This window comes from Ranitomeya variabilis, chromosome 7 (assembly GCF_051348905.1).
Source record: "Ranitomeya variabilis isolate aRanVar5 chromosome 7, aRanVar5.hap1, whole genome shotgun sequence".
Classification (NCBI taxonomy): Eukaryota; Metazoa; Chordata; class Amphibia; order Anura; family Dendrobatidae; genus Ranitomeya; species Ranitomeya variabilis.
Window position 1 is genome coordinate 46,406,015 of NC_135238.1, and position 13,461 is coordinate 46,419,475.

A 13,461-nucleotide genomic window follows, 5' to 3' on the forward strand; every position below is an offset into this window, starting at 1 on the left:
CGGCCTATAGTATCAGAAATTAAACTGCATTTGGCCTTCAACTTTGGTTACGGCCTACTAACGGCTTCTGCCCCTCCCTGGTGTTGCCCTCAACTAAATAAAGCTGAGCTTCAACCTTCCGGCTCCCATTAAGTGGTTTTGAAAAAACAAAACTTTGGTTACGGCCTACTAACGGCTTCTGCCCCTCCCTGGTGTTGCCCTCAACTAAATAAAGCTGAGCTTCAACCTTCCGGCTCCCATTAAGTGGTTTTGAAAAAACAAAATGGTGGATAGGGCCTACTAACGGCTTCTGCCCCTCCCTGGTGTTGCCCTCAACTAAATAAAGCTGAGCTTCAACCTTCCGGCTCCCATTAAGTGGTTTTGAAAAAACAAAACTTTGGTTACGGCCTACTAACGGCTTCTGCCCCTCCCTGGTGTTGCCCTCAACTAAATAAAGCTGAGCTTCAACCTTCCGGCTCCCATTAAGTGGTTTTGAAAAAACAAAATGGTGGATAGGGCCTACTAACGGCTTCTGCCCCTCCCTGGTGTTGCCCTCAACTAAATAAAGCTGAGCTTCAACCTTCCGGCTCCCATTAAGTGGTTTTGAAAAAACAAAATGGTGGATAGGGCCTACTAACGGCTTCTGCCCCTCCCTGGTGTTGCCCTCAACTAAATAAAGCTGAGCTTCAACCTTCCGGCTCCCATTAAGTGGTTTTGAAAAAACAAAACTTTGGTTACGGCCTACTAACGGCTTCTGCCCCTCCCTGGTGTTGCCCTCAACTAAATAAAGCTGAGCTTCAACCTTCCGGCTCCCATTAAGTGGTTTTGAAAAAACAAAATGGTGGATAGGGCCTACTAACGGCTTCTGCCCCTCCCTGGTGTTGCCCTCAACTAAATAAAGCTGAGCTTCAACCTTCCGGCTCCCATTAAGTGGTTTTGAAAAAACAAAATGGTGGATAGGGCCTACTAACGGCTTCTGCCCCTCCCTGGTGTTGCCCTCAACTAAATAAAGCTGAGCTTCAACCTTCCGGCTCCCATTAAGTGGTTTTGAAAAAACAAAATGGTGGATAGGGCCTACTAACGGCTTCTGCCCCTCCCTGGTGTTGCCCTCAACTAAATAAAGCTGAGCTTCAACCTTCCGGCTCCCATTAAGTGGTTTTGAAAAAACAAAACTTTGGTTACGGCCTACTAACGGCTTCTGCCCCTCCCTGGTGTTGCCCTCAACTAAATAAAGCTGAGCTTCAACCTTCCGGCTCCCATTAAGTGGTTTTGAAAAAACAAAATGGTGGATAGGGCCTACTAACGGCTTCTGCCCCTCCCTGGTGTTGCCCTCAACTAAATAAAGCTGAGCTTCAACCTTCCGGCTCCCATTAAGTGGTTTTGAAAAAACAAAATGGTGGATAGGGCCTACTAACGGCTTCTGCCCCTCCCTGGTGTTGCCCTCAACTAAATAAAGCTGAGCTTCAACCTTCCGGCTCCCATTAAGTGGTTTTGAAAAAACAAAATGGTGGATAGGGCCTACTAACGGCTTCTGCCCCTCCCTGGTGTTGCCCTCAACTAAATAAAGCTGAGCTTCAACCTTCCGGCTCCCATTAAGTGGTTTTGAAAAAACAAAATGGTGGATAGGGCCTACTAACGGCTTCTGCCCCTCCCTGGTGTTGCCCTCAACTAAATAAAGCTGAGCTTCAACCTTCCGGCTCCCATTAAGTGGTTTTGAAAAAACAAAACTTTGGTTACGGCCTACTAACGGCTTCTGCCCCTCCCTGGTGTTGCCCTCAACTAAATAAAGCTGAGCTTCAACCTTCCGGCTCCCATTAAGTGGTTTTGAAAAAACAAAATGGTGGATAGGGCCTACTAACGGCTTCTGCCCCTCCCTGGTGTTGCCCTCAACTAAATAAAGCTGAGCTTCAACCTTCCGGCTCCCATTAAGTGGTTTTGAAAAAACAAAATGGTGGATAGGGCCTACTAACGGCTTCTGCCCCTCCCTGGTGTTGCCCTCAACTAAATAAAGCTGAGCTTCAACCTTCCGGCTCCCATTAAGTGGTTTTGAAAAAACAAAACTTTGGTTACGGCCTACTAACGGCTTCTGCCCCTCCCTGGTGTTGCCCTCAACTAAATAAAGCTGAGCTTCAACCTTCCGGCTCCCATTAAGTGGTTTTGAAAAAACAAAATGGTGGATAGGGCCTACTAACGGCTTCTGCCCCTCCCTGGTGTTGCCCTCAACTAAATAAAGCTGAGCTTCAACCTTCCGGCTCCCATTAAGTGGTTTTGAAAAAACAAAATGGTGGATAGGGCCTACTAACGGCTTCTGCCCCTCCCTGGTGTTGCCCTCAACTAAATAAAGCTGAGCTTCAACCTTCCGGCTCCCATTAAGTGGTTTTGAAAAAACAAAATGGTGGATAGGGCCTACTAACGGCTTCTGCCCCTCCCTGGTGTTGCCCTCAACTAAATAAAGCTGAGCTTCAACCTTCCGGCTCCCATTAAGTGGTTTTGAAAAAACAAAACTTTGGTTACGGCCTACTAACGGCTTCTGCCCCTCCCTGGTGTTGCCCTCAACTAAATAAAGCTGAGCTTCAACCTTCCGGCTCCCATTAAGTGGTTTTGAAAAAACAAAATGGTGGATAGGGCCTACTAACGGCTTCTGCCCCTCCCTGGTGTTGCCCTCAACTAAATAAAGCTGAGCTTCAACCTTCCGGCTCCCATTAAGTGGTTTTGAAAAAACAAAATGGTGGATAGGGCCTACTAACGGCTTCTGCCCCTCCCTGGTGTTGCCCTCAACTAAATAAAGCTGAGCTTCAACCTTCCGGCTCCCATTAAGTGGTTTTGAAAAAACAAAACTTTGGTTACGGCCTACTAACGGCTTCTGCCCCTCCCTGGTGTTGCCCTCAACTAAATAAAGCTGAGCTTCAACCTTCCGGCTCCCATTAAGTGGTTTTGAAAAAACAAAATGGTGGATAGGGCCTACTAACGGCTTCTGCCCCTCCCTGGTGTTGCCCTCAACTAAATAAAGCTGAGCTTCAACCTTCCGGCTCCCATTAAGTGGTTTTGAAAAAACAAAATGGTGGATAGGGCCTACTAACGGCTTCTGCCCCTCCCTGGTGTTGCCCTCAACTAAATAAAGCTGAGCTTCAACCTTCCGGCTCCCATTAAGTGGTTTTGAAAAAACAAAATGGTGGATAGGGCCTACTAACGGCTTCTGCCCCTCCCTGGTGTTGCCCTCAACTAAATAAAGCTGAGCTTCAACCTTCCGGCTCCCATTAAGTGGTTTTGAAAAAACAAAACTTTGGTTACGGCCTACTAACGGCTTCTGCCCCTCCCTGGTGTTGCCCTCAACTAAATAAAGCTGAGCTTCAACCTTCCGGCTCCCATTAAGTGGTTTTGAAAAAACAAAATGGTGGATAGGGCCTACTAACGGCTTCTGCCCCTCCCTGGTGTTGCCCTCAACTAAATAAAGCTGAGCTTCAACCTTCCGGCTCTCATTAAGTGGTTTTGAAAAAACAAAATGGTGGATAGGGCCTACTAACGGCTTCTGCCCCTCCCTGGTGTTGTCCTCAACTGAACAAAGCTGAGCTTCCACATTCTGCCTTTCGCCCTATACTATCAGATATTAAACTGCATTTGGCCTACTAGTGTGGTTAGGCCCTTGAAACAGTGTCTGCTGCTCTTGGGTTTGCTACACCACTGAACAAAGCAATGCCGCCTGTTTAGTCCTGTTACCAATTTTGAACTGCATTTAGCCTATCTTATTCTTTGGCCCTATATCTGTTTCCTCCTCATCCTGCCCATTGCCCAGCCACTGCTAAATGAGTCTGCTGGTACATTGACCTAGACCACTACATTCCCCTTGTACTCTACACAGCCAGAATCTGACCCTGCTGAAAGTAAGGTTCCCCTTCCCGCATGTTATACCACCTTACACAGGGACAAAGAGGAAGGTGCAGATGAAAGTGCAGGTTCCTTCATCAGGTGGGGGGGCATACTCGTTGGCGACGTCACTGGCACAGGGCCCCTCAGAGTACGCAAAAGTGTCGCTGCTGGTGGGAGGCGCCCCCGCCATGCAAACACACCGCCGTACTTTGAGGGGCCCTGTGCCAGTGCCAATGCGAACGAGTGGGCCCCCCCCTGCTTGCTCAGGATCACAGCACTTGCAACGTTGAAATACTTACCTTTCCCTGCAACACCGCCGTGACGTAGTCCGCATTTCCTGGGCCCACGAAAAACTTGAGCCAGCCCTACTCCCCCCACAACTTTTGCCAAATGACCCCCAATTCCCTATGCCCAACTATTATTATAAAGTTAATTACGATTGGCAAGCTTCAGAAACAAGAATGGATGTTTTTGTCATTAAAATGGGCACTGTAGGTGTTTTCCTGGCCTCCACTCACTGCCGACTATGCTTCCCCATTGACTTGCATTGGGTTTCGTGTTTCGGTCGATCCCCGACTTTTAGCGATAATCGGCCGAATGCACTCGACTCGACTCTGGACAAAATCGGGTTTCCCAAAACCCTACTCGATCTTAAAAAAATGAAAGTCGCTCAACCCTAGCTACAATGACACACAGAGGGCATGAATACTTTCCTCACCCACTGATTATACCTATGGCTATACTCCATTTCTGTGTTAGTCTGTGTTGTTGTATACAAGTGACTGGTTCTCACAAACTCTTTTGAAGAAGCAATAAGAAATGGGCAACATTAACGACTGTATACGTAGTGGTCAGCTAATGAAACTTAGTGCAGCAGATGAAGCGCATCATGTTACTTCCCTAATAAATGGGAAGATGCACAGCAGCGCCATCAACTCAGAACCGGCCACAACCAGTGGGAACCAGCTACACTTGTCTACTGTTTGGAGAAGTCTGGCCAGAAGTGGCGTTCATGGAAGAATTGTGGCCAAACGTTAAAAAAAGTGACAAAAAGAAGTGATGGAGGTGATTGCGGTCACCAGATACTGATGATGGAGGGAACGGGCGGTCAGCAAATATTGATTTTATTTAGATTTCTCTTTGCATTTTGTTAATTGATAAACTATTCACACTTCTATTTTTTAAAGAATTCTAATTTTGCAGCATTTTTTTCAAACATGTCTAATAGGTTTGCGCAGTACTGTATATATAGAAGTCACACTTGGCAAACGTTCTAGCTCATAATTATAGGTATCAGGTCAATGACTGAATCACAAGGGTATAATGATTGCAGTTCAGGTCCCACTGGGCTTGATGTTGTGCAGTGTGATTACCCGGGTGGGAAGAGATTTGGAGCGGCCCTCAGAGCAGGGAGGGTATATATATATATGTGTATATGTATATATGTGTATATAGACTTGAGTCATGGGATGTGACTGCTGATCTGAGATGTGGTGAGTGTGAAGAGGCGGCACAGACATTTTGTATCCACTATAACAAGATAAACAAGAATCATTCTACAAAAGAAAAACTTTTATTTTGCCTTTTTGGTTGTGAATTGTTAAATGTATTTACCAAAGCCCCTTATTGGGGAACGTCTGACAACTATTTAAAGTGTATCGCCAGCTTAAAGGGGGTGTTCACCTTTGGGGACATGACTTTTTTTTTAACTTAAATGCATGTAATTAGGGCTAAAAATATATTTTTTTGCAATTGGGCTTCTGTAAACATTTTGCACCTTTTACTTTTTGCAGCCTCTGGTTGCATTGTCTATTGCAATGTGTTAACTGAGAATTCGTCGGTCAGCTCGCTATGACAATCTGATGGAGGACTTTGCATCTTTATTTGATTAGTCTTCTTCTATGGCTCGTTTCATCCGATTTGTAACCGTAAACCACATCAAAGTTAGAAGTGCAGGGACACAAAGAGTCTGTAACAGCCAAAAGGTGCAACGTGTTTATGGAAACCCAATTGCAAAAATGATTGTTATCCGCAAATCCATGCATTTAATAAAAAAAATGTCCCAAAAGGCAGATGACCCTAAACACTGGTGAAGACACAATGTGGACGGAAAGTTTTAGTTTGTATTTTTTCCTTATCAGGGAAACATTGAAAAAGTTTTGATTTTTTTTCAGTTGTGAAACTTTTTTGTTGTTGTTGGAAGCGGATATAAATGTGCGTGAAGGTTTCACAAATGTGATTGTTCATCATATGAAGGTAAGACTGTGTTTTCTTTTTTTTTTTTCAGGAAACCAATTTATATAAAAATATTCAGTTGAAAAAAGAGCAATGCAAAATTCTCCAGCTCTGATACATGAGACAATTATCCGGTGGACAGGTTATTTTTTTTAACTCATCCTGTTGATTAGATGGCTGCCCTAACACCTGTCCTGTCTGCATACTTTATTTTATTCCAGTAGAACATTTCTTAAAGGGATTCTCCATCACTTATCCATTCCACCCAAATGGGTGATGTATGGGACAGTTGCAGGGAGAACCATGCGATGTACAGATACACAGCTCATCTCTTTTAATTCATAGGACATCTCTCTGCATACAGCAAGAAGTCTCCACATTTAGGCAGAAGAGAGAGGAAATCCCTTTAACAAAGCACATAGGTCCTCATCTGTGATACTAGAGACAGCAGAAATACAGGGAACAATGTGAAACTGTGCTCCTGACAAACTGCAAGTCTGACGTTTTTAAATTTTGGAATGGAAAAAGGAAGGAACAAAAATAATAAAACAGAACAGAATGACAATGTTTGGTTTCAGCAGCCTCTATGTATCACTGAAGAATAATAAAGCAGATAGAATAGAATGACAGTGTTTGGTTTCAGCAGCCTCTATGTATCACTACAGAATAATAAAACACATAGAACAGAATGATAATGTTTGGTTTCAGCAGCCTCTATGTATAACTGCAGAATAATAAAACAGAACAGAATAATAATGTTTGCTTTCAGCAGCCTCTATGTATCACTGCAGAATAGTAAAATAGAACAGAATGACAATGTTTGGTTTCAGCAGCCTCTATGTATCACTGAAGAATAATAAAGCAGATAGAATAGATTGACAGTGTTTGGTTTCAGCAGCCTCTATGTATCACTACAGAATAATAAAACACATAGAACAGAATGATAATGTTTGGTTTCAGCAGCCTCTATGTATAACTGCAGAATAATAAAACAGAACAGAATAATAATGTTTGCTTTCAGCTGTCTCTATGTATCACTGCAGAATAGTAAAATAGAACAGAATGACAATGTTTGGTTTCAGCAGCCTCTATGTATCACTGCAGAATAATAAAATAGAACAGAATGGCAATGTTTGTTATTAGCAGCCTTTATGTATCACTGTAGAATTATAAAACAGATATAACAGAATGATAATGTTTGGTTTCAGCAGCCTCTATGTATCACTGCAGAATAATAAAAGTGATAGAAGAGAACGACAATGGTTTCAGCAGCCTCTATGTATCACTGCAGAATGAGTTGCCATTCATATCAGTCTTTGAGCGTGTCCAGCATCGTGCTCAGTACCCTTCATCTTTCTTCTTTGTCTTTGAGATGAGTAGTTTAAATATTATTACTGATCCATTAAAAAATAACTTGTATTAATTTGTTCGTTTCTCATAACTCAATAGTACACATGAAAATAAGTAATTTTGTAATTTATCTTTTCAGAGAAATCTGCTTCTTTCTCCTCCTGAACTGATCTTTCAATCTCAGTACAAGGGTAAAAGCTGTAAAATGTATATTCCGTGAAGACAGATGTGCACAATACTGAGATACTGTAGCTGTTGACAGTTGCTGCCTATAAGATTCTAGAGGAGAGGAGAGAAGGGAAGAGCTGGAGGAGACCCTGACATTCTGCTGCAAGTTCTCCTGAAATGACAGTTACACTTTAAATCTATGTTTTAAAAAAATAAATACAGTTTAAAAAGTAACTGTCATTTCAGGAGAACTTGCGATTGGACAAGAGAGTTGCTGCCTTTAAGATTCTATGGAGCGATAGGGGGAGGAAATGGAGGAGTTAGAGGAGACACTGACATTCTGCTGCAAGTTCTCCTGAAATGACAGTTACACTTTAAATCTACGTTTAAAAAAAAGGAAAAAAAAATTGAAATGTAACTGTTGTTTCAGGAGAGATTGGACATGACATTTGCTGCCTCTAAGATTCTATGGAAGGGAAGGGGATGAGGAGAAGGGAGGAGCTAGAGGAGACACTGACATTCTGCTCCTAGTTCTCCTAAAAGTTGAAATGTAACTTGTTTCAGGAGAACTTGCAGTAAAATGTCAGCGTCTCCTCCCCCTCCCCTCTACGTAGAATCTTTTAAGAACCAATGGTCATCTACTAACACAGTAATGTGAACGTCTGTCTTTCCTAAGTACAGATTTTACCCCTGAATTGTCAGCAAAAGATCAGTCCTGGAGGAGAAAGAAGCAGAGTTCTCTGATAAGATAATTTACAAGGTTGCATATTTGCATGTGTACTATCGATTTATGAAATAAAAGTTAAAGCAATGCTGACTCTTTACATATAATAGTTGCGTTCCTCCACATCAGGTCTCCAAAAGTCTTCTCAACTGGACTCTTCACTTTTTACAGTCTGCTGTGTGCATCCATCAGTAAAGTTAGGAATAATCAGCACAAGTGAAGAAGGCTCCAACCAGGGGAGACAGCAGAACCATATAGGGTGCACGAACACTACAATAACTCATCACTATGCTTTTGAGGTGGTAGTGGCCCTCATACCTTTTGGGCCCCTGTGTGGCTGAACAGGTTGCACCAATGGTATGTCCGTCTTTGTTTCCCTCCATAAACTCTTCTTCATACTTATGCCCAACACAGAACACCTTGTCCTTGAATTATTTATAGAATTGTTTTACACTATGAATGCTTTTGATTTTTCCAAACTTTTTGTATTGTTTTTTTTTTTCATTTTATTTCTTTTTTTCTGAATTTCAGATGAATTTCACAAGTAGTCAAGCAAATTCAACCAAAGTGTCTTCCCAGCTGAGTATGAACCTAGAGGTCCTGAGAACAAGTGGTTTTATCCCGACGTTCCTCTGCTTCTTTTTCTTCTTGTATTTCATAGCTGTGATGTTGAGCATCTTCCTCAAGAGTCCGAGTGCTCGGGAAAGTGCCCGCTATGTCCTGTTTGCCCACATGCTTATTAATGACACTGTGTATCTCGCTCTTGGAATTTTTCTCTTTGCGTTTTACTTTTATCCAATCACTTTTCCCGTCCCCTTCTGTTACATTCTCGTCATCATGTCTTCGACGACTCTGAAGGTCACGCCATTCAACCTGGCAGCCTTGTCCTTGGAGCGCTACATAGCCATATGCTACCCGCTAAGACACGGAGAGTTCTGCACAGTGCACAGGTGCGGTATCGCTATTTTGGTCATGTGGACCATAGTCCTGATTCCCCATATTGTGGACGTCATTATTCTCATCTTTTCAGTTGAGAGAGCCTATTTCCTACTTTATTTAAAATGTGGCCGAATAAATCTCGGATTCACCCCGGCACACGAAATTATTCGAGTTTTTTCAAATGCTTTTACTTTTTCCCTGGCTGGTCTAATCATTATATTCACCTATGCCAAGATCATGATGGTGGCTGTGAAGATGAACTCCGGTAAAGCCTCAGCCTCCAAAGCTGGGAAAACCATCATACTCCACGCGTTTCAGCTCCTGCTGTGCATGACGTCTCTTACCTACAGAATTGTGGAAATGCAGTTCTTAGATAATATAGTACTGCTGGCCGTCATCAATTTTTGCTTTTTCATGTGTCTTCCAAGGCTTATTAGTCCTTTGATATACGGTATAAGGGATGAGCTTTTCTCTAGTAACATGAAAAAATATTTTTTGTGCAACAGGCTGAAGATGTCTTTTAGAAAGTCTTAAAACTAAAAGGCAATATTGATTATAAAGTGGAGATTGTGGTGATTTTTCCATAGTCAAATAAAGGATTTCTACCAAAAACTCCCTTAAATGTGGTTTGCAAGATGTTGATGGCTCCTTGTTGGAGTCTTTCTTCTGATCGAGCACGTTCTGATCTACAGGAAGGCCAAAATCCAGCCAGTACACAGAAGTGGTCCTTTTAATGGATAAATTCAGTACAGACTTTAAGGGGGTGAATAGTTATGCACACTGATGTTTTCAGCTGTTTTGTCCTATTTGTTTGCTTCACAAGAAAAAGAGAACCAAGGTTTACTGCTGTAGGCATGCTTCATAGTTACATAGGTTGAAAAACGACATCGGTCCATCAAGTCCATCAAGTTCTCCCTTTCTCCAGCAATTGTTCATTTTGTCACTAAATTATCTATACCTTGCAATGTTATGTGTATTGAGGATATTGTCCAGCCCTTGCATAAAAGCTGTTATAGTGTCGGCCATTACTACCGCTTGTGGTCGGCATTCCACAGTCTGACTGATCTACAGTAAAGAACCCTTTCCTATTTATCTTCCTTCCACCCGTAATGAGTGCCCCTTGGTCCTTACTGCGGTCCTTGGAAGGAATAAGTCATGCATCGTCCTCTGTACAGACCACACATATATTTATACATGTAAATGTCATCCCCTCTGAGGTGTCTTTTTTACTAAGCTAAACAAGTTCAACTTTTCCAACCTTTCATCCTATGAGCGGCCTCCATCCTTGTAATAATCTAGTTGACACCTTTGAACTGACTCTAACTTCTGAATCTCCTTTTTAAAATGTGGAGCCCAAAACTGGATCCCATATTCTAGATGTGGCCTCACCAGTTATTTGTAAAAGGGTAATAATACATTGGGATTGTGGGATTTTATCTCTCTTTTTATACATATAGTACTAATATCTTGTTTGCTTTTGCGGCTGCTGTCTGTCATTGAGTGCTGCTGCTCAGCTTACTTGTAACCAGAATCCCCCGTCCTTCTCCTGTTCTGTAGTCCGAAATTGTTCGGAAAACGATCACAAAACATAAATTCGGCACGAATATGGCACATTCAGTTTTGTGATTGGAAACACGGTAACATTTGGTAAAAGTACAGGAAAATATTTGCGTTGACACAAAAGTATTTTCACCACTTTTGCACCGATAATGGTGTTGTATCATGAGTGTTTGGCACGTGTTTGATGAGGGAGGGGGGTTGCAGAGCTCAGAGGCGCGGCATTCTTGTAAATAGTTGTTTGTTTTTTCTCCTAACTTTATGTGTGCACTTTGTGGCTAGCCAATCATGGCGCAGGAACATCCACAATGTCCAGACACAACGGCTTGTGTCATAGGCTGCTGAAATCACATGTCCTTCTCCATATAAATAGCGGACATCTTGTTTTAGCGCCATTTTTACACTGTAACAGCGCAGAGAGGCTGCTCCTGACGCTGGCACTATAAGCAGCAAGATTGTAGCTAGTTAGCTAGGCGGTTCTATATCAGTCACATAGTGTAGCTAGATGGTGTCCGGTGTGGCTGTTAAATTTACCTTCCAGCATTTTTATTTTTTATTGTCATTACTGAGGTCCACAGACAAAGCCAGCAGGGAACATGTCCTACAAGTGTGTTGTGCACTGCTTCTAGTGTGCTCCATGCACGAGTATAGCATTCTAATAAATGTTATTTCACTAGCTAAATGTGATACAGCCCGCTGTATCCCACCTTGTCATTTAGTGCTGTGGTGATATGAAACTGTCTGCAGACCTAAGGCACATTAAAAAAAAAATTACAATTTTTCTGTTGCAAAAAGCCCACTGTATCACACTTTGTTGTTGGGTAGTAAATTAAGCTGTCTGCAGATTTCATGCAGATAACCAAAAATGTTTTTCTGTTGCTAAACGTCATACAGTAGGGGACCTGACTTTCAAATAGTTTGTAGCATCTAGTGTGTTATAGATACCTGATCCAGAGACCACCAAAAAATTCTTGTGTTCCTAACGTCATACAGTACAGGACATCTGACTTTCAAATTCTTTGTAGCATATCTTCATTGTCATACAGGCCTCATCCACACTCAAACAATTCTTTCTTCTGTGAGTAACACGATACATCACGCCTTATATCACCTTGTAATTTACTGTCACTGAAATTCAGCTGTTTGCAGAGGTGGTGCAGAGTTTAAAATCTATTTTTCATGACTTGGAAAAAGCGAGGCTGTTGTTGAAGGGGAATTAGGCTTGGTGTTCAAGATGTATGTGGGGTAGATGGTAAGGTTAGTGAAAACACTAGTGAACCAACGTCACGTCCTGTGCAAAGACATCTGACAACTTCTGTTACAGGACGGGCTACTCCACTACCTTTCTTTGGCAGATGCACAGTGGTACGCCTTGTTGATGAGGCCCTGAAAGACCATGTGCTGGAGTAGATAGCAATCGCAGCTTCAAGTGGCCTTTTCTCCTCATCCTCCACCTCAACATCACACCCAGTACAGTCCACAGAGGTGGCACCCAAATTCCCTTGCTCCCCTCTGTGTCCCAGCTCTCCAACTGTACAACTGACTGTACAGAACCACAGACGGTGGTCTGAAGAGCTTTTTCACACATTCTATGCCATGGTCATCAGAAATGTACTCAAAAGCTTCACAGAGTCAAGAGGAGGAAATCTGCACAACTTTTTTTTTTAGCTTGGATCCTGGGCAGGACGAAGTAGGGTCTGAACGCTATCCTGATCCTCATCATCAGATGTTAACCCCTGGGAGGAGATGATCCTGATGAGACTCAGATATCTGAGGCTCCTGAGGACTGTACTTTGCTGTCAGGGTAGGAAGAGTAGGAGGGCAAATCCTAGGGTGAGGAATGTGATAACAGAAAGGATGATGATGATGAGGTGTTAGATCCCGTTGGTGTGAACATAGAGGCACACAGCTGAGTAGGTCATCTGAGGAGGAAGATGAGGAGGTTATGTTGCGCCATATGTCACAGACACGTAGTGATGCAGCCACAACGAGCAATGCATCCTCAGCCACAACTGTTTCTGTGACCAGCAGTGTCCACGGGTCTGCAGCTCACAGGGGTGGCAAAGGTTGTCTAGCCTGGGACTTTTTTGACACTGCAAAGGATGAGCCAACTCACGTAATCTGCCAGCTTTGCAAAAAAAATAACTGAGTAGAGGTAAAAAGTGCAATATAATTTGACTAGTACATGTATGAACTTTCACATGCGCAATCTACATGTGTTACTGTGGGAATCCCACTGCGCAAAAATGCAGATGAGCAGACCTCAACAACCATCAGCCACCCCATCAATCGCATCTGCTGCTTCTTCCTCCTGCTCTGTTACTGTGCCAACTATTGAGATGCAGGTCTTCGACCGCAGAACCTCGGGTTCTTTACCCTCTCCAGTCATGCTGACTGAAAGGCCGCCTTCAGCTGTAACGGAAGCAGACATACCTGCTGTTTTTGACCGATCTCAGAGAATGAGCACACCACTAGTTTCTCAATCCACAGTAACATCTCCTTCTGCACCTCTCTCATAGTCCAGCAGCTTGTCTGGTTCACAATACTCCACCCCGTCTCAGCAGTGCAGCCAGCCCATGGTTCCCAGTTGTGGTCACGTAAAATATTGTTTCCTCCTATACATGACAAAGCTAGGAGGTTGA

General features: G+C 43.0%; 1 protein-coding gene across 1 annotated transcript; it reads left to right on the top strand.

Annotated features, from left to right (window-relative positions):
- The first annotated feature begins 8,854 nt into the window (after nt 1-8,854).
- Nucleotides 8,855-9,796, top strand: LOC143786224 (odorant receptor 131-2-like). Its single transcript, XM_077275508.1, has one exon. The coding sequence runs from the start codon at nt 8,855-8,857 to the stop codon at nt 9,794-9,796; it is 942 nt and encodes a 313-aa protein (XP_077131623.1).
- Nucleotides 9,797-13,461: the final 3,665 nt, after the last annotated feature.

What these genes read in the sequence shown, in the direction of transcription:
- LOC143786224 (XM_077275508.1), top strand. Translation starts at nt 8,855, where the DNA reads ATGAATTTCACAAGTAGTCAAGCAAATTCAACCAAAGTGTCTTCCCAG.